The 25,298-nt window shown below is 40.6% G+C and overlaps 1 protein-coding gene across 1 annotated transcript in view; it reads left to right on the plus strand.

Moving 5' to 3' along the window:
- The window catches only part of GNAQ (G protein subunit alpha q), a 294,413-nt gene that overhangs the window by 96,576 nt on the left and 172,539 nt on the right, over nt 1-25,298 (plus strand). The window contains exon 2 of the mRNA XM_046664378.1: nt 3,814-3,998. Coding sequence (XP_046520334.1) covers nt 3,814-3,998 — 185 coding nt within the window. The remainder of the gene's footprint in view (nt 1-3,813; nt 3,999-25,298) is intronic.

Genomic DNA, 25,298 nt, shown 5'->3' on the forward strand with positions numbered 1-25,298 from the left:
GAGATTCTCCATCACTGAATCTGCTAGTGGAGAAGCTTGCTTTCTTTCTTTCAAAGATAAGGAATTGTGAAGTCTCTCATTGTACTTTCATGTGGCCTTAGGAAACAATATCATTTTATAAAATTTGGGTGCAGCTGTTTTTTTTTAATTGTACCAAACATTTTTTTCATAATAATCATGAGTAGATTCTTAAAGTGTCCATTTCAAACCCTGAGAATATTGTGTAAGTCTTTAAAAATAGGAGAAGAACGTGAAATTTGGCTTACACATTTGTTAAGAGTAGTTTGTTTGTCTTCATGATAGAACTCTTTCTACGGAACAAAGAAGCTAAGTGTTTTGCTCAGTTGTTTTAGTCCCTGTACTTTCTTTTTGACTAAATCTAGTGTTACTCCATCATAATGCTTTGACTGCTTTTGTCATTGTACCTGCAGCATTTGCATCACACAGATTTTTCTCTTTCGTGAAACTCTGCCTTCTCTTTGAATTTGCTGCGTTTATATAACATCAAAGTGTGAGCATTAAATCCATGGGTGAAGTTTACCCGGGAGCGGTGGTCAGTCAGTTGGAAGATAGCACCAAGATTCAAAACGAGTCCCCCTTACTTGAAGTAGTATTCAAAAATTCACAAGTAGGTTAAATGGATAAAAGTTGGGTGCAGTTGAAGCCAGTGTGAGACATTTTTAGCCTATGGGCTGTGGAAGTTAGTCATTCTGGATCTGGGGCAGCCGTGACTGTGAACGTAGTGCCGAAGCCACGCTGGGCAGCTGAGTGCTGGGCTCGAGCCCTTGTGCTGCCCGTTCCTGGCCGTCATCTGAGCCCTCATGTCTCACCTCTCCAGGGCCTTTTCTTTTCCATGAAACGAGGGTGAAGACATCTGTCTCGCTGAGTTTTGAGAGGATAAAGTGACTGTGTGTTTCAAAGTGGTAAAGTATAAAGGATAGAGCACGCCTTTCTTTTGGCTTCCTTTACCAGAGGAAGGATGCTCAGGAGCCGGAGACCGCTGTTTCTCCTGTCTGTGTCGGAGATTGGTCTGAAAGTGTGTGGGAGGGCGGGTAGGCGCACGTCTGCACGCTTTGGGGGACAAGTACTGGATTTAGTAGTACTTTTAGGGGAGAGCCAGGAGCCCTGGTTCTAGTTTGGGCTCTGTCATTCCTTCACTGATTGGCCTCCAGCAGAGTGTTAGAAGAGCGAGTTAGTGACCAGAAGCACTTTATAAACTAGAGAGGACCTTATAAATAAGATTTATAGAGAAGGGGCAGAGGAAGAAGATGCAGAGGACCTCCATTCCCTTGCCTTCCAGCTCTTCATTTTACTAAGCTGCCCTGCTGTCCTTTTGATATTTGTACCCGTCAAGGTCCCAGCAGGAAACAAACGGCACCCTCCAACTGAGTGACTGAGGAGAGTTTTGTACACTGATGTTCACGAAGGTGTGGGCCAGGTATAGGTTACCATTGAGGGCTATCGGGTAACCAGGGGCCGGCAGGGGGCGGGAGCAGTTACAGGAGCCCAGAGAGGGCAGCTGTCTGGAGGGGGCCACCCAGCAGGAGCTGGGGCCTTTTGGAGGGAACACAGTGCATCAGTGGTGCCCTTGCAGGGAAGGAGCTGGGGGGATAAATGCCGCTTCCTTGTTCTCCTGCTCTCTGGTCTCCTGTGGACTAAACACAGCAGAAGACTGAGGACAAGAGAGCTGTTCATATGGAATCCTTACTGGTCCGCCCCTGGGGCACCAAGCAAGATGAGGAAATACAGAGAGGATCCCTGGGTGTGTCATGGGGCAACAGGAAAATATCTTACTTTGGGGTTGACTTTTGGATTTCTTTTTCTTCCCTCTTAACGTCTCCCCATTCATTCCTCGTCCTGTCTTCTGCCTGTTTGGATTCTTCATTAGTGGATGCCCAGGGCCTTAGGGTCAATCCAGAGAGGTGGCAAGTGTTGTCTGCTCTTGCCTAACGTGACTTAAGTGAAACACAAGCCAATGGAGTTTATACTTCGTCCCTTGCTTCCTTGTTTTTATTTTTAGGGGGTGAGTATATAAAAGCTTCTTAAAGAGCCAGAAGATAGAAGCTCTATTGCCTGATTCGCTTTCCTTTCCTTCTCATACGTCAACCTCACATGCTAAGATTTCTTCTTGTTTTTGTTGTGGAAAAAACTGGCAGAGATTCTGATTTGTTGATTCTGTCTGTAGTTGGGCCCTCAGAGCAAGCCCTTGGCTCTGAGATACGGTAATAAACAGAGAAGCCATCTGGATCTTAAGTACTTTCAATTGCTCGGGAGAGTAAAGATACTAGGTTCTTTCTATAAATTGTTGATTGATAATGAGATGGAAATTCATAGCTTTATTTCTATTAGAGATTCTGCTATTTAGATCCTTTTGTTTTTTTCCAGTATTCATGGTTGGGATTATGAAATGTCCATTTAAAATTCTTTGGATTACTCTTGTTGAAATGGGTTGATAGCTTCACACTGCAGTGTTAACTTTCTACTTCAGGGAATTCCAGATCTCTGTTAAAAGTCATATGAAAGTGATAAAGGAGTTGGCGACCGCAGGGCTCTGGGGCTGAGTGAGCCTTCTGTGTTTACCAGGACATCTGCAGTCACTTAGGAGTGCTTCTATGAAAACTGTGATACTGATTTGAATTTTTGTGATTGTTTATAGAGCTAGTAATGAAATCCAACCACCAGAAAAACAAAACGAAATTAGGACAGATGTTGTATTCCTGGTTTTTAGTTTTCTGCTTTTTTTTCTTCTTAGTGCCTTATAGACAGGAAATGGCAGTAAGGAGGCTGTGGTCATCCTGTGTTTTATTATTATATTCTTCTATATTTAATATCCAAATAGATACTTTTAGTTTTTTTCCCACCTTGTTTAGGGGAACATAAAGATATTTATTGTTTTGGAAATCACAAGGAAATTTGAAAGTGGGTGAGAAATATTCAGAAGTGAAGTAATATATGAAAAAAGCCACATATATTTAGAAAAATGAGATTTTTAGATTTATAGTTTGAGGTTTCTTGTGGAAGAACTATGTTGTCACTCAGTGAAATGATCTCATCTTTCCGTCTTTCCTGCTTCCCACGGACATTCGCAGTTTTGTTAGGATTACCTTCAGGCTTATGGTAACAGAAAAATAGTACTGAAGAAGGGAAAAATGAGACAGCGCAGAAGGAAGAAATCCAGTAACAGTAAATTTCTGTATCGTGTTATTGGTCAAGAATGGGCAGAAGGAACTAGTCACTCGGTATTCTCTGAATTAGGTGATTCCTTGAAATAACTCAGCCGACCAAACCCCGCAGAAATAAATCCAGTTGATATTTGCTGTCCAGAAAAATCCTGATTCTTATCTCATCTGGATACTATGCTCCTGGTATACCCCATTTTAAAATAAGAGAAGATGTCGAGACATTTTCAGGCAGTTTTCTCTTACTGCTCTCTGAACAGCACTGGCATAAGCACATTGTCATTTCCAGATCCAAATGCTGGCTACACATCCCAGCCTTGATGCTGTTTTCGTTGTGTTTCTTATAAGATGATGTGGTTACAAATCACTGTCAAAATTCCAAGCTGAATGGCTTCCAAAGAGGTGACATTATTTTTTAAGCCCATCTGCCTCTGAAATGGACTCTCACCCTCCGACTTTGCTGAGCATTCACTGGAGGTGGTGTTTCCACCTGTAGCAATGCCGTGCTCCTGAGATGCTCCCCTCAGCAGGCCGTTGGGGAATGTCGAGTCCCAGCCGCCTTTTCTGGTTTCGTTGACTGGGAGACAGTGAGAAGGTGTCATGGTCTGATGAGCTGCTGTTGTCCATCTTTCAGGGACTGGAGAGAGTGGCAAGAGTACGTTTATCAAGCAGATGAGAATCATCCACGGGTCAGGATACTCTGATGAAGACAAAAGGGGCTTCACCAAGCTGGTGTACCAGAACATCTTCACAGCCATGCAGGCCATGATCAGAGCCATGGACACACTCAAGATCCCCTACAAGTACGAGCACAATAAGGTAGGTGTGACTCCTCATGGGAACCGCTGGCAAAGCCATTCATGGTGCACATGGTCTCTTCATGCTTCTGGGATGCATAGTGGGTTTTTGAAATGTACGTTTTTCATCTTATCCTAAATGGGACTTTGAACGGTTCAATAAGTTTATAAATTTTTTTTTCTTTAAGTCTTTGAAGTCACATCTATAAAAAATTGGAGTTGTGTTCTTAGTGATATCAGTGAAACACACGTTTGGATGTTTGTTGATAAATCAAGGTGTAAAATTTAGGGGCACACATTACATTAAGAAGACAGTTTATGGGGCCATCCCTGGTGGCCTAGTGATTAAGTTCAGTGTGCTCTGCTTCAGCAGCCTGGGTTTGGTCCCTGGGTGTGGACCTATACCACTCTGTTAGCAGCCATGCTATGCTGGCAGCCCACATACTAAAAGAAAAAAAAATAAATAAAGATTGGCAAGGATGTTAGCTCAGGGCTAATCTTCCTCAGCAAAGGAAAAAAAAAAAGTTTATAATTCAAGAGAAATAGACCAGAGAGAGGGAACTCAGAGAAGAGGCAGTGGCCTTGCTTCAACCTCCCACTCTTTGTGCTTCCTTGCATGAAGAACGAAAACAGCTTCAGACCATTCTGTCCAGTTTAATTTTGGATTTCGTGACTTCCTTTCAGTAGTACCACAGACTGAATTTTATTTCAAAATAAGTCCATCTGTCACTTCCAATAACCTTTCAAATACGTTTCCCTGCAATTGTGTTAAAGTAATGGAAACTTCTAAAAATCACTTGAGAAAGGGTTAGGGGAAAAAAATCTAAATATTCAGCTTTTTAGAAAGTAAGCAAACTTTCCCAATATCCAGGATTATCTCTCAGTTGGAATAGAAAACCAGGTTTCTTATTCAAGTGAAAACAAATGCTGTAATTGCTCACCCTCCCAATATCATAGCTCCGTGATGCCAAACGGGTGGTGCGTCCGAGGGCGGCTCCAGGTTCAGTTACGCTGCATTTGTCCTGCATTTAGCTCCTGGGCAAAGACTGGAGTCACGTCAGGGAGTGACAGGCAGTGCAGGGCCCCCCCCCGAGGGAAGGGAGATCTATTTGGGATTTGTGGAAATGTCTCATAGTCTGCTTTCTTCCCTTGCTGTTTCCAGTGATGGGTGCAGTCTCTGCTCCCTGGGGCTTCTAGGTGCTGATCTTATGTAAGCTGGTAAAACTTCATCTCTTGTTGACAAAACACTACATTTGTACCTATGATTTTTTAGGGCATTCCATCAGAACTTTCACTCTTTCAGTACTTTTCATCATCTGCTCTTAAGGATATTTCCATATACCAGGATCAATAGATAATAGCAACAAGTTAGCATGCCCGCTGTGACTCATAGACTGACATTTAACTCACAAAAATGAATCATAGGTAAATAAAGCAATTCTGTGTATCTCCACTTCTGTAACCATCTAGAAGGTTCTAAATATTGTACAGATCATCTTAAAATCAGGCATTTCTTTTTCTTGGATGGTTCCTTGAAATTAACTAACTGTTTCTTATCTAACTGATACTCTCACACTTAGTTTTTGGATGGCAACAAGAGAATCTCCACAGATCACAGAGAGACTCTCCACAAATGCTCCTTCCTACTTCTGCTCTCAAGAGCGGCAAAGACCCGGGCAGTTGTGAGCCTGGGAACATGGAACCAGATGAGGCTGTGTCCATGTCTAAGCAGTCTGAATTTAAAAGGATCAGGGTTTTGCCCCCTTAACAAATCTTAATGTAATGAGTTTCTGAAGCAGGCAGCATGCTTGTTTTGTTGCACTTGTGAGACAATTCCATTGAAGGAATTTTTTTTTATGCTAATGACTTTCCCAACCAACAGTTGGTTGATAATATGATGATCTGATGAAGTTTGGCTGAGTTACCACATGTGTGGTGTGGTTGATACATGTATATGTGTATATATAATACACACATGTATTGCCAGTTTACATTACAATATAATACAATCTCCCTAAATTATCCCAGAAATCACCTTTCTTGGATGCTCCAGAAGAATCCTTCAGGATCTTGCCTTGATGTTAGATTTTCATATGAAGATCATTTATTGTACAGTTTATATAGATGTAGGCGTTGGAATGGAATTTAGGCCTTATTCACATAATACACTGAAGAATATTTAATAATGTATGTTATTTGAGCTCTTTGTATCAATTCTAGTTCAGTAGACTTTACAGTGATGAATACCATTCAGTTAAAAATCAACATCATAGAGAGTTATAATATACAATTTTTCTCAGATATCATGATTGTCCTGTGAAGTCTTCCCACGTCTTTTGGTTGCCTAATGTACTGCCTAATGTGTGTGCTGACCTCTGAATTCTTTAATATGTCTAATCCCCTTTAATTCACAATATAGATTACTTTCACATTTGTTCCATTTTCTGTCCAACATATACATATTCTAAAGCATCACCCCTGTTTCATCTGTTAACTAACTTCCTGAGCTCTGCCTACTCCTTGCTTTTGTTAATGCTGATTAAGGAAATAATGTCTTCTCCTTCCTGTTCCACCCACTGCCGCTTCCTCCTAGAGTTCTTCTCTGCTCCCCCCAGGACTAAGTAATCCCACCCTCCTTTAGCAGAACCCACAGTGGAGTATTTATAATTGTCTGGCTTGTATTAATTATGATGATTTGGGTATTGATCTTGTTTTCCTGACTAGACGTGAAGTTCTTTGACAGTAAATCTTGCGTTAGTTCCATTTTGGTATTCTTCAATGTCCCTGGCATTGTAGTTTGTACATACTTGGTGCTCAAAAAATACTTGTTAAAATAGGTAAATCATTTGTAAGCTTAAACAACTGGAAGTCTCTTCTGCCCTCAAGTTGTTGAAATGATTATTCGAATCAACAGATAGCTGTTGAAATTGTTGTATATGCATAAGGAAATAAATACAATGGGCTGTCAGGGATGCAGAGAAGTTTAATCAGGGTTAGGCAGAAATTTACAGTCCAGAATGAGGCAAGGGCATAGCTGAGGGCAGGGCACTTTTAGGAGGAAGATGGCTGGAGTAAATTTTCAGGAGAAGTAGTGTGCATGCAATGTGTAAATCTTACAGTTTAACTTGAAAAGAGTTCTTATAGAAGAGAACTGGAAAACAAGAACCAAAAAATGGTTTAGAATGTGCTTCTGAAAGATTTTGAATCCAGGCTAAGAAGTTTGAATTTTATTTTCTTGTATTTATGATACTTATTTAATAATATTTTGTTTTGGTTAGAATTTTCTACAGAAGTTTCTGGTTACAGTATGCTCCAGTATTTTTCAAATAGTTTAAAGGACTTGGTATATGTTTTGTTAGCAATTACTTGGAAACAGTGCATTATGATTTATATTATTCTGTGACACTAAAGATATAAAATAAATAACCATTTAGTTTTTTAAAAAGCTTCTTTGCTCCTGTTGTCACATTAGCCATAATCTATGGTAGTATTAGCATAAATAAAAACAAACACTTTCCAGTATTGTCCAGCCTAACTTTGTACTTGCTTCGGAGTTCATGTATTTTATAAAGCAAAACATAACTTACAAATGATATGGCCTGTTCTTAACTGGGAAATCGTTTACAGATTCGTTTGCTGTGAAGTTGGTTCTAGCTATGGGAATGCCCTGTCTGAATACTGAAATTTCTTTTGCTTCTGTGTTAGTGTTTTTGCATTGAATCGGGAGTCCTGCTGGTTAGCTTGGAGGCCAGTGCAGTGGTCAGGGGAAGTCCAGGCCACAGTCTCTGCCGAGATAATGGCGTGGCATCATGTCTCTTTGTAGATCTTATGCAGTGTTCCAGGAATTGCCAGTTGGGGAGTAGCTTGTAATAAATTGCAAACTTTTACCAAAATAGAGATGAATTCTTGGTTGCATGTGTATCTGCTATCCTATTCTTGGACTTTCTTTGCCAGACAAGTAATGTTTATAGGTGAGCTGCTTGGACTCAGCCCAGGTGAGAGAAAACGCTTGAGGACTTCTGAATGTACTGTGAGCTCGGGTTGGTTTATTCCTAAGTAGTACTTTGCCGTTTCCCTAAACACAACTGTTGATAGCTGGTGTTAAAAGGGATTAAATATTTGCTTAGTCAAATCAAAAGATACATTTGTTTTCACTAGGTGCAAGGCATTCAACTGTGAGATGACTCCATCATTTCTTACTTTCCAAAAGGGAGAATTTTCATCACTATTATTTATGGTTTCCTATCTTGTACAGACATACTCCTTTGATTATTCTTTGCATTGATGCTGAAATCAGCTCTTAATAAAAAGGAACAGATAAGTTTCTGTGCTGACATGACTAAGAACTATCTTGAATTACAGCTGGGGAAGTAGATCCTGGGGTTTGGAAGCCCTGATTTTCACGTACTTATTGTGTCTACCTGGCAGTGGGCATTCTTGCTGCATCGCCTGTGGTTGTTATTTCATATGTGCATGCCTTATTTTCTCAGTCAGATTGCAAATTACCTTACAGTAAGCAAGCTTCTTGATTTATAATTTGTTGTCTCCTCCACAACATGCCATGAATGTTGTAGGAGCTTTTGTTCATTGAGTGGATTACTCCAGATGGTAGATCCTGGTATCCGTTTATTGTCGGCTTGTAATTTCTGTGAACAGAAAAATCAAGGGATTCTTATGGCAATTTCAAACAATCGACAGGCTTTGTTCCCTCTGCCAATCCCAGGAAGAGAAGAGAATCAGATGCACTGCTTCTTCAGGTAGTGAACTCAAGACGGTTATTGAGTAGAACCCAGCTGCACGCGGGTTTTGGGTGGACGTTTCACCTTTTCTTCTGTTCTGGTTTCTACTTTTAGACTTGGAAGTCCTGATGACCAGGGCTTACATAGCAGCGAGGCTGCAGCTGCCTTGGACTGACTTAGCCAGGCATTTCCAAGCCTGGCACCTGTGTTTCCTTTCTCCTGGGAGGAGAGGCTCTGAGAGGACATGTCGCTATAGTACCTCTTGTCCTCCCTGAACTCTTCTAAGAAATGACTTGTCACAGGGAAAGTGCCTCATTAAACACGTTTACAGCTTTCTGAATTTTCTGTACTTCCTGAGAAATCCAAGATTCCAGAAGCCATTTTTCAAAAGAAAAATATAGCCAAGATCCTGGAGAACTTGGCAGTTTATTCTTGCCTTTGATCAGTTGAACAAGAAATTACTGGATTACTTTTTTCAACATGAGCGAATTTTCTTAGTTTACAAAATGCTGACTGATTTCATTTTAATATTTCTCACCTGTATAATAAACACACTGTAAAAGCAGAGCTTAATAAGTATTTATTTTAATCTATTCCTCTGAAGAGTTCTATCAGTCAAGGTTCTCTGCTTGCAAACAACAGAAGCCAACGGCAGCTAACTCATTAAGTGGAGAAAGAGCTTATGGGAGTAATGAGGAGAAGCTGAAGGACCAGCTCTTGGAAACCAGAGCAAGTTGGGAAACTCCTCTGTGAGAAGGATGAACTCTGGCCGTTTTCAGTCGTCTGTCACTCCACGCAGGAGTCAAATTCCTGGGAAAACTTGCCTGACTGGTCTAGCCTGGATTCTGTGCTAGCTCTTTGGACGAGGCTGGGCAATTTGATTGACAGTCCCTGAGGTTCTGGGTACAGTTAATAGAAGAAAGGAAATGACGCTGGTGCAAAGCACATTATCCACTGCAAAATCGCACCATCAATTTAGAAAATGAAATAACACATAGATTCTCTATAGATGCCTCCACTTTTGCTCAGCATTTGCTAAGTCTGTCCTAAAACACAATTTCTCATTCTGGACCTGTTCAGGGTGGGGGAAGGCTGAGGGGTTAGTGGCCTAGTAATACTTAGACAGGAAGTAAGTAGCTGAATGTGAGCCCAAGCACTGAGTGGCTGAGTAACCCTGGGATTGTCACATTTCCTCCCTAAGCCTGAGCATCTTTACTCTCTGAGTCTGAATTTCCTCATCTGTAAAATGGGACAGATAATAATAGTATTGTTTCAAGTGTTAAATACAATGTGTGTGAAAATATGTTGCAAATGATAAAGAATTCGGAAGTTATTAAAGGATGAATTGTCTTCATAGAGAGAACAAATACTACTGATCTTCCATCTTTACTAAAAATAAAACAAACAGCAAATAACTTACAGCGTGACCAGATTTAGGAGGTATCTAAGGAGAACTTCCCTCAGAGTGACAGTCATTGAAATGGGATACCAAAGGGAGGTAGAGAAATCTCCTTATCTGGATGTGTTCAAAAATAGAATGTATTTTTAACATGCGAAATTCTTTAAGGCAGTTTTGCTGAAATAAGACAAGGGATGGACTAAACAGCCTCTGAAATCCTTCCTGACGCTGTTTTTCCTCCGAGTCCAAGACCCTTTAACAAAGACATGAAGCTCTTGTTAAAGTGCCGTTGTTATAATTTAAAGCTCCTACCTTTTCTTGAACTTGTCTGTTCTAGACCACTTATGAAAATTAAAACAGATTTCTTTTGACAGTAGTCTAACCAAGTGGAGATTTTTCATTCTCTGCGTCTGAATCCCGTGAGTGATTACGATATTTATATCTATGTAAGTTTTTTTGTTTTGTTTTGTTCTTTAACAGCGTTCACAGTCTAAAATCCGTTGCAGGTTTTGTGGGTATTGTTAGTGATAGTTATTTTAATTGGCTTGTTGGCTACTGGCCACCAAAGACAGCCTGCCCTTTTTCATAGGGAAACTTTCTACCCCTGCTTCTACAAACCTTTGAGAATTTCTAATAACTAGTCTGAAGGAATCTAGAGACTTTTCATGACCGACTTGATCCATCAACCACCTCCTTTGCTGAGGTTGATGTCCCACTTTCTCCCTTCTCTCTAAGACTCTTGCTGGAGTTGAATCACCACTGATTCCCCGGTACCTGTATCAGCTTTCAAAATCCCTTTGTATACTTTCTTTTCTCTTTTAGTATCTTCCAAATACTACCTGCCCACATTTTCTTCTTCTTACTCTCTCTATGTGTCATTGCATTGCAGTTCTTTATTCATTTTATTTCAGTGATGGCCATGTAAAAATAGATGAATATGCGATTTTTTAAATCCCTTCTTCTTGGCTAAAATGAATCCATAACCCCAAAGCATGCCATATCATTTATCCTGGGTGAGTATCTTGAGTTCAGTTTCATCAGAGGAGGACTCTGAAGCAAATAAAGTCTTCAACAATAGACTGAGGCTGATTTCTTTTCTCTTTTCTTTGCTTTGGGGGGAGGGGGGAGTAATTTTTACATACAGAGAAGTACACACATCATCAGTATTGAGGCCCCTGTATTTTTCCGTTGTGAACACATTGACATCTAGATCTGTTGATCTGCATGAATATGACCAGAAATTCAGAAGCCTTCTCTTGCTCCCTTCCAGTCAATACTCCCAGCTCCCGAGGGGTCACCACTGTCCTAACTTCTAATAAGGTAGATTAGTTTTTGAACTTTGTATGAATGGAAGCATATAGTATATATTCATTTGTATCTCATTTATTTTGTTCAACATTGCATTTGTGGAATTCACCCATGGTGTTACTTGTAATTCATTTTTTCTCCTTGCTGTATAATAGCAGTGCCCATAGAGCTTTATGAAGATTTTTTGTGCTATACAATACAGTAGTCACCAGTCACACGTGACTCTTGAGCCCGTGAAATGTGGCCAGTGTGACTGAAGAACTGAATTTTTACTTTTATTTAATCTTTTTAATTTACGTTTACATTTATATGTGACTAGTGGCTACGCTATTAGACAACACAGTTGTGTAATACTCCATTTTATAAATATGCTGCAGTTTGTTTATATATTTATTTATCCTATTGTTAATATAAATTTGGGTATTTCTGGCTATTATAAATAATGCCAACATAAACTTCCTGGGGGGTCAAGTTTTATTTTTTTTTGTATAGATATGTAATTAACCCAAGTCGTTTATTGAAAAGACCATACTTTACCCAGTACAATGCAGTGTTTTGTCACCTTTGTTACAAATCAAGTGAAGGTATATGTGTGTTTGTTTCTGAGCTCTCTATTCTGATCCATTCGTCTATTTTGTATGTCTTTGTGTGAATACTACACTCTATTAATGACTAAGCTTTGCAGTGAGTTTAGTATTTGACAGTATAAGTCATTCTGCTTTAATTTTCTTCTTCAAAGTTGTACAAGAGCTGAATATATTCACTTGTAATTACAGGTACCTTTAAGGAAAAACATTTCTTTCACTAATGGGTAGGTTTCCCAGGCTGAATCCAAATATAATTGTCTATAACACAAACATCCTCCCCTTCTTTGGCATCACAGTTTATTTCCTTGTTCAGCCTATGTTGGCTGCACAGCACAGTACAAGGACGTCTATTTTCCCTAGATTAGTAACATGACATTTTTATTATTAATTACCTCATTTACAAAGGGTGATGGAGCTGCTGTGTGACTTCGTCATCATTCAGTGGGGTCATGTTCTTCTCGCTTTAGCATTCTTTTAACAAGAGTGGGAGCTGACCTATGAGTGCAGTGGGGTTCTACCAAGTTCCCCTTCCACTAATGCCTTTTTGGGCCAGCGTTGCTCTGCACCACTCAGATTTGGCTGATTTGGCACCAGAATCCCTTATTATTTCATATCTTCACTATCCATAGCTTGTTAGAAGGATTGAACAGGCTTACCTGGATTTCTTTTTTTTTGTTCTGTGGTCTCTAGCTGTCTTGGAAATAGACCATCTAGTGTGGCTCGATATGGGAGCTATAGTTAGGGAAGAAGGTAGTGCAGGCTGGTTTTGCCTTTTTGTTAACAATAGTATTTTAATCCTGTTATGTAAAGTTTTAATCATTTATGTTTTAATGAGGATATTGAGAATCAGCTCATTTTGGTGAAGTGTAGGGGTTTTAAGCACAGACAGAACTGTAGACATAGGTATCCCCACACACATATGTATGCACACACTCATATGTGATTGTTGACTTGTGCATTAGAAATGACCTTTGGACACTGTTTATATATGTGGGGATGAAATAGCTAAAAGACCAGCATCCTCTCCATGTTGTACTTATGTGATGACTGTCTTCAGATAATGTTTCCTCAGCTTACCAGTGCCCAGTCTGCTCTGCGGCCCATCTCATCTGGAAATAACTCATCTCGTGTCTCAGCTAATCCACATTGTTTAAAATTGGATGAAAGGAAGAAAATTCACTCTTGAGGTCCGAGATAGGGCTTTAATTATTTAAACCTAGCAGAGTAGTTGGCACATAGTTCTACTGTTTGTTGAATGAATGCATGAACATTCGTTTACTATATGATGGACTTTTATGTTCTATGTATATACTGTGTGAGAACACACTGGTCAGAGTCAGACACAACTTGGTTTGGAAGCTAGCACTACAGTAGAATCACTGTGATATTGAGCAGATTAATCTGTCTGCATTCCAGTTTCCTTATCTATAAAATAGTGGTGAGTGTAATGCCTGCTTCACAATGTGTTGTGAGAATTAAATTATAGACTCTATGAAAAAGTTGAAATGTTGTCCATTGTTAAATGGAGATGATGTTCTCTCATTTAGTCATTCAACATACATTTACTAAATATCTCCTGTGTGCTAGTTAGCATAAACCAATTTAGCTGTTTTTCAAAAAGAAAATAGTGAGGGCTCTAAGGAACATCACCAATTTGTCCAAACACACGAGAGACCTCTGCTTCAGTAATCTCCCTCTAAACCTCTCTCGGCTGCTCAGAGCTTGCACGTCCAGGGACTGACAGCTGCCGTATAAAATACATGTGGCATAGTTTAATACATTTTAGTAGGAAGTTGTGAATCTGGTCATTTGGCTGTTTTTAATTAACTCCTGGCAAAGCATCAGATAAATACTTTCCTTGTTCTTTTAAACCAAGTAATGCATGATTTTCCCCTGTAATTTTAAAACAATGCATGTATTTTCAATTAGAGAGGCAAATATATTTGTTGGAACTAAGGAAAGTGAAAGCCTAAGAAGTCTGAAGGGGTTTATTGAGGGTGTGAGAAATGCTCGTACTTTCCCTTCTCATTCTCACCCCACTGAGGAAATATCTTCAGCTCTGGATTGACTTTCGCTATTGTGGACATTTGGGGCAGGGCTTGCTTAGGATTTGGCAAAGCAACGGTTTTGCTTATCTAAGTCCCATGTATCAAGGCCTGAAATCTTAGTTTCTAAAAGAAACTGTACTTTTATTCTTCACTATATTGTTTTGCTCAAAATCGCTTACACCTGCTACGTAATTGTGCTTTTAAGGAGTATATTGTTAATATACGCCTGATTGATCTTCCTGAGTACACATGCGTGCATCCAAACACGAATATCGGCAAGAAAATGCACTTTAAAAAATAATGTCGTGGTATATTATGACACTTCCTTTTCAAAGGATAAAAAAGTGTTTCATTAAGAGTTATGATTACTAATTTTGGCTGATACATGGTAGACTTAAGACTTTGAACGCGTTTATTTTCCTGATTTTATGTTTCCCAAAGTGAATGTGCTAAGAAGGTACCTCTAAGTTGCTGCTACCACTGCTTTGCACAATCATGCAATTTTCTACAATCCTGTTTTATTTATTTAAAATGAAAAATGGTTTAGAGGAAGGGTATTACCAGCATATATCAAGACACTTGATATTACTGCTGAATGTACAAGAGTTAGATTGGTTGGTATGTTTTCTGCTTCTTTGAATATACACACATCCTCTGTGGTAAAAAGTATAACAGTTTTGATCTAAAAAGAAGAGTCTAACCGTAGTAGGTGTTGGCATGTCTGGGAGACGGTGAGCCGTCCTTACAGTCAGTGAGTCTGGGGTGGGAGTTTGGCTCTTCAGGTGATTGTTCTCTTTGTGCATTCTTGAGGGCACTAGCCTGGTTTTTACTCTCTAGACCTTTTTTTAACCATTTTACTCCCTGTTAATAGGCTGTGCCCAGGACAAAGGGATGCGAGTGTGGAGCTGTTCGGTTATAGTACACTGCAGGCAAACCCTCGCTAGAGTTAGGTGTTAAAGTGCTTTTGGACTCCATTATCCTTCAATTGACTTCAGTCCTGTATTTCGTATTGTAATTGAAAATTCAGTGTTAGCAATGCTGTCAGAGTTTTAGGAATTTAGGTCTTAGCAGGGCCAAGTGCAATATGTGCGGTATGAAGATCCTTCTTCACTTCAGAGAGTACGATATTGGCATAAAATGGCCAATACTGGCTACTTTGTGGATGGTCTCTGTAGATACTATGCAGTTTGAGCCCAGCCATGGGGGAGAAGTTTGGCCCCAAGGAAGAGTTGCCCTTTTCTTTGTACAATAACACTATCATTTTGCCAAATGCTATATGCAAATAGTATGCCTTTTTCTAATTTGCGTAAAAGGTGCTGTATAGTCCAATGGCAGCTTTGGATCATTCTAACTGAATATGAGGTTGGGAACACTGATTTTATATTCTAGAACAGTGCTTCTCAAACTTTACTGTGTGTATAAATCATGTGGAAATCTTGTTAAAATGCAGATTGTGTTTCAGGGGACCTTGGGTAGGCCCGAGATTCTGCTTTCCCAGCAAGTTCCCCAGGTGATGTGGAAGTTGCCTGAAGTAGAGCCATCTTTGAAATAAGTGACTCTCCACTCCCAGAGGCAATATGAAATCATCAGTGGGCTAACTTTTGGAGAGAAGGTTCCAGAACTTATATTTCAATAGGATTTTACCAAAGGACATTCAGCAAGTTACTTAAACTTTCTAAGCTGTGTCTTCCTTATCTGAAAAGTGAGATGATAATGGTACCCACTTCGTATAGTCAATGTAGGCATTAATGAGAGAATATAGATGCACAACTTTTAGGATAATAACATCAGCGTAGTAAGCGTCCACTGAATCGTTGTTGTCGAATTCTTCCCTGAAAGTGCTGGGTCAGGAGAAATCTATGGGCCTTTGGGGAAAGCACAGAATGTGGGAAGAGAAATTGCTGATTGTTTGAAAATACTGAAGAGGCTGTGATCCAAGAATGAGGCATGGGTTCCCATTCTCGGGTACACCAGTGGTTTCCAGGAAGCAGTGGTCTGGCCTCTGATAGGCCCTAAGACCTAAGACAGCTGATCTAGAATGTAAGTGATGGTGGGGACCCTAAAGGGGTTCATAGGTTGTTGGGAGTGCTGGGATCAAGGAGCACTGACTCTAATGGTCATGGTGTCTTGTTATCTTGACTCCTGGGTGTTTGCAACTAAGAGGGGGCAGCTAGTCCAGTGAGGAGGAGGGAAGGGAGGGGAAGAAACGGGGGAGAAATAACCTTTGTCTAGCTTCTGGACCCAACACAATGTCGGGTATTTAATATGCTTGAAAGTGTGAGGTATACATAGTAGTATTCTAATTTCACAGATGAAAAGTGTTTAAAATGTGTGTCCCAGATCGCTCACTTGTAAGTTTATGGGGCTGCATTTTAAAACCAGAGTTGGGCTTAATAATTCCCAAAAGGCAACTCATGTGCTTGACTCTGTGAACACCTTTGGCGCCCAGACACCCATATTTAATTTCCTCCTGAGAAAGAGTAAGTGGAGTTCTCTGCGGCCCCTCTACCTCTTTTCCACCATTTCAGCCCAGCTCACTACTGTGTCCCAGTACCTAGCACAGTGCCTGACCGACGGTCAGGTGCAGTGAATATTACAGAATGAAGGAATCAGAATTTCATCAGAGAGCTGATTGTGTGATACTGCGATTATCGTGGGCCGTTTAAACTCTTAGTTCTTACAATCATCATTTGACTACTGCTTCCTCACTACACACTCGTTTTATTTCTTTATATTTCCATTAATAATATGATTATTTAACATCTAGTTAAATAAAAAAGCTAGGCATTTTTCATGTCTGTTAGGGCCAGAGGTAGTATGAAACGTGTTTTGCTTATGGGGACTTGTAGTCTCATTGGGGAGAGATAAGATACTCAACAAAGTTGTTTAATTTTTAAATTTGTAGTCACAGTGGAGATTTCTGCACGAAAGCATATGTGTTCTTTCTTCCTTTTGTAATTTCCCTTTCTTTGTCCTCCTTCCCCCATAAAGGGTGGTACACGCAGTGACACGTTGGCGCTGTGGGGCGTCTGTCTGTTGTCCGACAATTGCCCGTGGAGAGATCTTTACTGGGAGCCAGGGCTGGCGTCTGAGCTCCTGCTGCCCTCTGGGACTTCCCATGGGTCTTAATCTCAACTGTTATAAATGACGTAAAGACACAACTCTGTGATAAACTTAATCACAAATCAAGGAAGTGACTGGAAAGCTTATTCAGCAGAAAAATCACTTGACTATAAATTATAGAATACATAGTTATGTAATGTAAGCATAGCTATAATATGTGAAATTGAGGAATTTGGTTGGGTGTTTTCATAAGGGCTAGATTTTTTTTTTCTTTTTCCCAAATGGAAATACATTGATTTTTATAAATATAAAGATAAATGTGCTCATTGTAAAAGGGAAATTCAGACAACATATAAAAGCAAAAGAAGAATATAAAAATCGCTTGTAATTTTACCATGTGAGAAAGCCACTGTGAACATTATGACATACGAACATACTAAGATTTAGGTATGTGCATGTAAACATAGCTTCACTATCCCATAGCAAAACTCCATGGGCTGACTGTTTCTCATTTCAAAGTTTTTCTTTTTAGATTTTAGAAAGATAGTATGAGAAATATGCTATCTATTTTATAAAACCTCCATTGAGGTATGGGGTTGTCTCCTGTAATCAAATTATGTTAACATTTCAGCAGCAAAATATATTAATATTTATAACTAGTGGAATAAAGACTGTAAATAGCCTTGCACTAGGTCCCGGTTTCCCATAAATGAATCACACAAAACATCTTTCAGTTCTGGGAACTTTTGAGATTTCGGATTATAGATAAGGGAGTGTGGACCTGTGTATAAATACTGATTGTTTTTATTGGCTATATACCACAAATTCTTTTTTTTTTTTTTTTTAAACTTACTTTCTCCCTTGTGCCATAACGAACATCCTTGCAGGATAAATTGCTGGAAAAGGAATTGCTGGTTCAAAATGTGTACGTATTTTTAAAGCTTTTGATAAAGATTGCTAAATTGCCATCCTGAAAGATCATACCAAATTTCAGTGTAGGGTCTGAGTATTTTTACCACGTCCTTGTCAACTCTGAGTGTCAAGTCTTTGCAGTCTCAGAGGTGAGACTCCTACTGCCGTTTCCATTTTTTAACACTCGTGATGTGGTTCTTCTCCTGAGTGTTGGCCACAGACTTCCTTCCAGATTCGCTTCAGAGATTGTGACATTCTCAAGTCATTAAACTGGGGCTGTTCTCCTCCGATGTTTTGGGGGATACTAATTATATGTCAGTTACGGTCACTTGGCATGGGTTATTTCATTTAAAAAGTGAGTTTCGGTGAAGAGCAGATGTCTCCGTAGGTGTCTCGAGCTATCGCCCAGCGAGGTGTTTAATCCCTGGCTGGCCTGCTTGCTCCTTCTCAGATGTGGCTCAGCAGTGTCCCCTTGGTTCTTTTAACATGGACAAGTGTGGTAGTACCTCCAGTGGGACTCCTTCAAGGATCGTTTGGACAGAAGTTTCCTGAATACAAAAGGGGTGTTGAATGGTGTTCACCCCTGAAGAGTTTGGTTTGAGATCTCTCCGTGGGCATCATCAGCCTGTAGGTGAGAGAGAGCCCACCTGTGCCCAGTGGCCGTGTGCAGTTACTTCATACAATTTTCCGACAACTGTCCAAGGATACGGCTAGACTTATTCTGAAAGAGGAATTTGATGTTTTACCCTTTCATTCTGTACGGTCTGAACAGATTTCCTCTAAGCCCGAGGTAGTGGTTCTTTGATGTTGGAAAAGTCTGGAGTCGCCCAGGCAACAGAGAACCTAGTTCAGCAGGTCTGGGACTGCCTTGAGAAAGGTAGCTCAGCTCTGATTTTAATCAGGTTGTTGTAACAATAGTCATAATCAGAGAAGTGATTTTGTATTTGTAAATACAGGTATTGTTATTAGAATAGCAATACGCATAATCATGAAAGTTCTTATTTAATGATACTGTTATGAGTGTTTTAAATATATCTGTTAATTCAGTTAGTCAAAGTTCTATGTTAAATGAATGAGGGATTTTGATTTTATTATCCTTTAATATCCGATTGAGTTTTATTTCTTGGTAATAGAGAATAAGTACTTGAAATAAGGGCCATTCTTAATATAGACATAGAGAAAACAAATATGTGCAGCTTTTTTTTCTGAGAAAGGAATCATTTTCAGAAAGAGATTAATTTTTTTAGTCAATGAATAGAATACTACAGCCAAGCTAGAAAATTTCTTATCAACAGTATCTCTCTGTTCTATATTTTATTATAGTTTGCATTTCATTTCCTTACAGTGTGTGTGTGTGTTTATCTTCCTTTGTGTGTCTCTTTTGACATGAGTCTGTATAGAATCTAGCTACTTCCTTGGAGATCGTATCACAAACACTGTTCTGAGCAATTGATGCAGGAAAGCAGAACACGTTTGCATCATGTTCAAACGTGTTCATGCAGTTCAGCTTTCTGGAGTCAAAGAAATGTAAAAGAATGTTAGCCTACGCCAACTTTAATTTGGGTCAGCTCTGAAGACTTGCTAATTATTTGACCTAAGCACTAATTATTTTGTGAGCCTTGTTCTTAAAACATAAGCAAATGTGAACTGCCGTCAACCCCATCACCCAGATCCCTTTGTGTTCTGGAAATTGATTATTTATGGTTTCCACAGTCATCTGTTAACTAAGAGCAAGGTATGCAAAATGGGATACGAGAGACCAGGCTTTCCGTCTCTTGCGTGGTCCCTATGAAGCCGGATGCATCATTCATCGTCCATGAACTTGCTCCAGCAAGTGTTCAGCCCCGCATGGGAAGGGGCTCGGCTTTATCTTAGGTCAGCAAGTCATATCTGGCTTGCCAAATTATCCAAATAGATGTGGAAAGTCAAAAAGTCATCTATCACTGTCCTTGTAAGGGCATTGACATTTTACCTTTAATTTGAAAATGATTTGACAGGAGTTTTTGTTTTGTTGTTTCTCTAAACCATGCAAGGCATATGTAGCCTGGCTGTTCGGTGTGAGGAAACAAATTTTTAGGTGACCTCCCAGAAGTCCTACAACCCTGGAGCTGCAGTTTGAAAAATGACAACTTGCTTTTGGACATTTTTTTCTCTCTCTTTAAAAATGAGGTATCTCACATCTGCTTTAATGATAGGTTTGGACTAGAAAGTCCAGTTTCAGAAATTATTTTGCTTCCCCTCCTTTTCCCTCCCAGCTTCTCCTGGGGCGGGTCACTTGCCTACCTGTAAACCAGACTGAGCCTGAGTGGAAGATCACCTTTAGCCCCTGGGGCTGTTTGTCCCCACTAGATAGGAGATGTCCTAGGAGCTTCCTCTAGGTATCCCATTTTATTCGTCACACGCCGTCCTACTAGCCTCTCCCTTCCTTAAATCCGAAACTGAGACTTTGCGAGGTGAAATAATATTCAGAGTTGCAAAGCAGGTGTGTGGCATCTCTTGATGAACCTTGCACCCAGGCTGCCTGGCTCCCCAGTGCTGGCTCTCCTCAGGCAGCCTTGGCTGTCAGGCTCCATCCTTGCCGCCTGAGTCCTGTGCCTGTGACTAAGCCCACTTAGGTGGAGTCAGACCTGGACTTCCTCCGACCATAATCTTTTGTGTCTAGTCTGCTTCTCATCCTTAAGTGCCTGATCCTACCACTCTGAGTTGACGTCTGTCCTTACGGCCTCTGACCCACATTGCTCATGCTGCCTTCCAACTCCTGACATGACTAGCTCAGATACCAGCCACTCCTTCTTGGCCTTGCCCAGATTTCCACCTCACAGACCGTGATATCTGCCTGGAGATTGGTGACAGCTACGAATTTTACTTCCTCCTATGGTTATGAGCTGTATGTGATATGGAGGACTGGGCCAACTTGCAAAATTATTAAAGCAGAAACTCTCGGATTGCATGTTGAGGTGGTAAGTGAAGCCAAAGAAGGCTGTGAAATAAGTGAACTCGGTTACTGTGGCTCGTGGTTAAGGAAGCTGGGCTGGCTGATCTGGAAGCACTTGTACACCCTCTAGGGTCACCAGGGACAGAGCTAGGTGAAATCTCAGTCTCCATTCAAGTTAGTCCTGATTCATCCAGAAACAAATTGGTGTTCATTTTTCTACCCTAGTTTAGATTTTGTAAACCTCCTTCTTAAATCTGAGATGAGAACACATCATCAATGACATTTTGTGGATTATTGATTATTTTTTTTTTTAAGATTTTATTTTTTTCCGTTTTCTCCCCAAAGCCTCCCGGTGCATAGTTGTGTGTTCTTCACTGTGGGTCCTTCTAGTTGTGGCATGTGGGACGCTGCCTCAGCGTGGTTTGATGAGCAGTGCCATGTCCATGCCCAGGATTCAAACCAACGAAACACGGCCCGCCTGCAGCGGAGCACCCGAACTTAACCACTTGGTCACGGCGCCAGCCCCAGGATTATTGATTTTTTACAAACAATTTAGGTCTGCTTTCCTTTATTATTTTTAACATTCTTGCTTTCCTTTTTTAATTTCTTGTCATTTAAAAGTAAGCATTTTGGCTGATGTCCCATGTCAGACCGAGTATCCCTCTCATGTGTTACTATCATAACCTGTTAAGGTATTCCTCTCAACTCTGTTTGCACATCACTTTTTATTATGAAGTCTGCAACAAGGATGAGATGTTAATTAGGAAGGTGATAATGCATAATAGCCAAAGTAATATTATTGAAAAGCATGCTTGATGAAACTTAGACCATAAGTATGAGAAAAGGATATTTTTCATCAGGTGAAGTATAGTGTTTGGAAATTGTGATGACAGCAAGTAGAAAGCAAACAAGATATGTTTTCACTATATTTGGAACTTGCCCTAGGTATCAGAAAATTCTGAGAGTTTCATTTTGCTTCACCCAGTGACTTATAATAAATTTAGTTTAAATCTAATGCTAAAAAGTGGGTATTATTAATCCCATTTCCTGATAAAGAAACTGAATTCAGAAAACCTAGGTAACTAAGCTGAAATTGCAAAAGTACAGGGAGGATGGATTCAAAGCCCGGATTTCTAGGCCAGCTGTGTGAGGAATACAGGGGTGAGTCAGGTGTAGTCTCAGGGCCGTTCGGTGAGGGGGCACAGAGGTTTACCAGATCCCGGGAGGGGGAGTGAAGACGAAGAGAGTGGCTCTGCCGGAAAGGCTCTGCCAGGTGTTGCTTGCACTGGGTCCTGACAAATGGGGGGCGGGTTCTGACAGATGAGTGGCACTGGGGGCAGGTGAGGAGCAAAGGCGCAGAATAAGAGAGCACAGGGCACTTCTGGGGAAAGGCGAGTAATTTGAAGGACCGGAGACCACAAGGTGGGCAGTTTGGAGGAAAGCTAGGGGGGGATCAGACTGGGAGGAGCCTCATTCCACACTCCCAGCATTGATTCCAGCTGCCCAGGCAGTTGCCCAGAGCCTAGGGGCAGGAGAAGGAGGCCGTGGGAGTCTGTTTTCAGAATACAGGTGAGGCCAGAGTGTGACAGGTGGTGCTGTCTGGAGCCGGAGGAACACCTGGGAAATGAGGTGACGAGAAGCACAACCAGGACTGAGGGGGTGGACATGGGGAGAAAGGGCAGCTTGAGGGGGAGAGTTTTTTTTAACTTAAGAAGAGACCTGAGTGTGTGTATAGGTCAGGGGAAATTTGCTGGTAAAGAGGGAAACTGTGGACCCTACAGAGAATAAAAGCAAAGCTCTGGAGAAGCAGGCTGCCCATTGCTCTGAAACTGTTGGAAGCGAAAACAAAACTGGTGAAGTTAGAAATTTTGAGGTAGAGAAGAAGGCAGCTTTTAACAGACAGTCCTAATGAATGTCGTCAGAACCTGTGGGCAAGATCATCTGCTGAGAAAGAGGGGCGTGAGTGAGGCAGGGGGTCAGGATTGTGGGAAAAATTGCTTGGGGTGCAGATAATTGGGAATTGGTGACGAGAATGACCCTGAGGTGAATTGCCGAGGAGAGCTGTGTGCCCTGTATCTAACCACAAGTAGATGTTATCAGCCTGCCCTGTTGGGTAGCAAGATTCCATACGGCCATCCCTCAATTTTCCATGACAAGCGAGAACAGGTATAACATGAATAATTTAGATCTCCAGAGAGGCCCGACATTTCCTTTAGCAATAAGCTTCTTTTGCAGTAAATATCTTAGTGTCCCCTGATGCAGGGTCAGGAGCAGCTTTTTTGATTGTGGTTTTGTACACGTGGTTCTGGCAGAATGTGGAATCCCTCTGGCCTGAGATGGCGTGGTGACCCCGGACCACTGATTGACTTAGTAAAGAACCGTGTTGAGCCAAGGAAACAGATTCAGTCAAGAAGTGGCTTTGAAGAGTCTGCTAACCCAGGGAACAAGAGGGCCCTGGAAGGGCTGAACAAACCTCAGAGTGGGCAGTTTGGCAGCATGTAACAAAATGTAAACTCTGTCTTTTCTTTTGACTGGTAGTTCCTCTTTGCAGAATTTGCTCTGCTAGAATGAGATGGCAGAGATCCTATGTGTTTTGTTCCCACTGAATCGACAGCACCTATCACAGTTCCGTGCATATAATATGTGCTCAGTATATGTTTGTTAAATAAATTTGTGACTGAAATGCTCATAAAATTGTGCAAACACACTATTCTCCCCCAGTGTTCTGTAAGGTTGAGCCAGATAGTCTTTCCCTCCTGTGCTTCTGCCACGGTCCTTCCTGCACTGGGCCTTTGCACATGCTGCCTACCTTCCCATTCTTCCGGGTTCTTTTATGAGATGCTTTCATACAATCGTATTCCTTTCTTAGCATTTATCTCATTTGGTAATTGTGTATGTGTTAATGTGATTCTTTGAATAATGTTCATCTCTCTCATAAAGCTCTGATCTTCCTGAGAGCAGGATAGTATTTTCTCATCATTGTATCCCTAGGCCTGGCCAGTACCATGCCTGGTACAAAGCAGGGTCTATACACGTGCACACACACACATACACACACACGTACATTAATTACTACTGAGTGAGGTTCTGTACAGCATTGTTTATAATAGTGAAAACTTGGAAATGACCCAAATATCTATCGATAAAGAAATAGATAAATTATGGTATAGCTACTCTTTGGAATTCTACACAGTTGAAGTAAACACTGAAGTAGAACTGGATGTACTGATCTGGGAAGTCATGTGCGACATATTTATTATCATGTTTTTTGAAAAACAGGTTGCAAACTCATGCGTAATATAATCCTATTTTTATAAAAAATATATAAAAGAAAGAAATAACCCCAAAATGTATCTATTGTAAGTAAATAGAAAGACGACTAGATGGATACACAGTAAACTCTTAATAGCTTTTTTTCTGAATTCTGGAATCAAGTCTCAATTTTTATTTCTTTTTTTTTGTATATAGTTTATTTGAAAATAAAGTAGCTTTTTTGATTATCAGTTTCATTTTCTGCCCTCTTCATTCATTCATTCAAGATATTTAATGAACAGCCAAGCACACTGTACTAAGCATTATGTATATATTTCTACCAAATAAGCTGCACCTGAGTGGCTAAACTGCTAGCTTGGGGCACAAGCAAGTATGTGGCCAACTTAGGATGTAGTGTGACAGGTGTTTTAATAGGAAGAACTGCGAGCACCTGGACAGGCAGTAGCCTGGGTGGGCGAGGAGGACAGAGAGGCTCCCTGGGACGTTTTTGCTAATGCTCTCATTTATTGAGTGCCTACTGTATGCAAACTTCTGGGCTGTCCCCCAGGAACCCGCAGCTATTGGAGAGGAGCGATAGCGAGTATGTGATGTATTGTGCCTTTTATTAGCATTACGTAACTGAAGTGCACAGCATTGTAGGGAATAACCTCAGATTGGAGAGAAAGAAGGAGAATGGCCTTGGTTATCCAGTGACAGAACAGTTGGCCTCTAGGTAATTAAGAGTGGCTGTATTTTATGCCTTTAAAGATGTCACTCTCCTATAGATTTAGGTTACATGATAATTCTGAGTGATTTTTCCCATCCCACCTTCTTGGCCCTTCTTACCATTCATTTGCTTTATTTTAAATGAAGCGTGTCTTGGATTGAAGCTTTTTTTTCCAGAGAAAGTCTTTTGAGTGGTTCACTAATTTTTTCTTTAATCACAGTAATTTCTGAAATAAAATAATGGGTTTGAATGAGTAACTGTGGAGTGTGGGGTTGGGAGGGTGGTGGGAAGGAGGAGGCCCAGGGCCTTCCAGCCTCCCTTTGTGGACCCGGCCTGCCTGGGCTCTCGCAGT

This window comes from Equus quagga, chromosome 6 (assembly GCF_021613505.1).
Source record: "Equus quagga isolate Etosha38 chromosome 6, UCLA_HA_Equagga_1.0, whole genome shotgun sequence".
Classification (NCBI taxonomy): domain Eukaryota; kingdom Metazoa; phylum Chordata; class Mammalia; order Perissodactyla; family Equidae; genus Equus; species Equus quagga.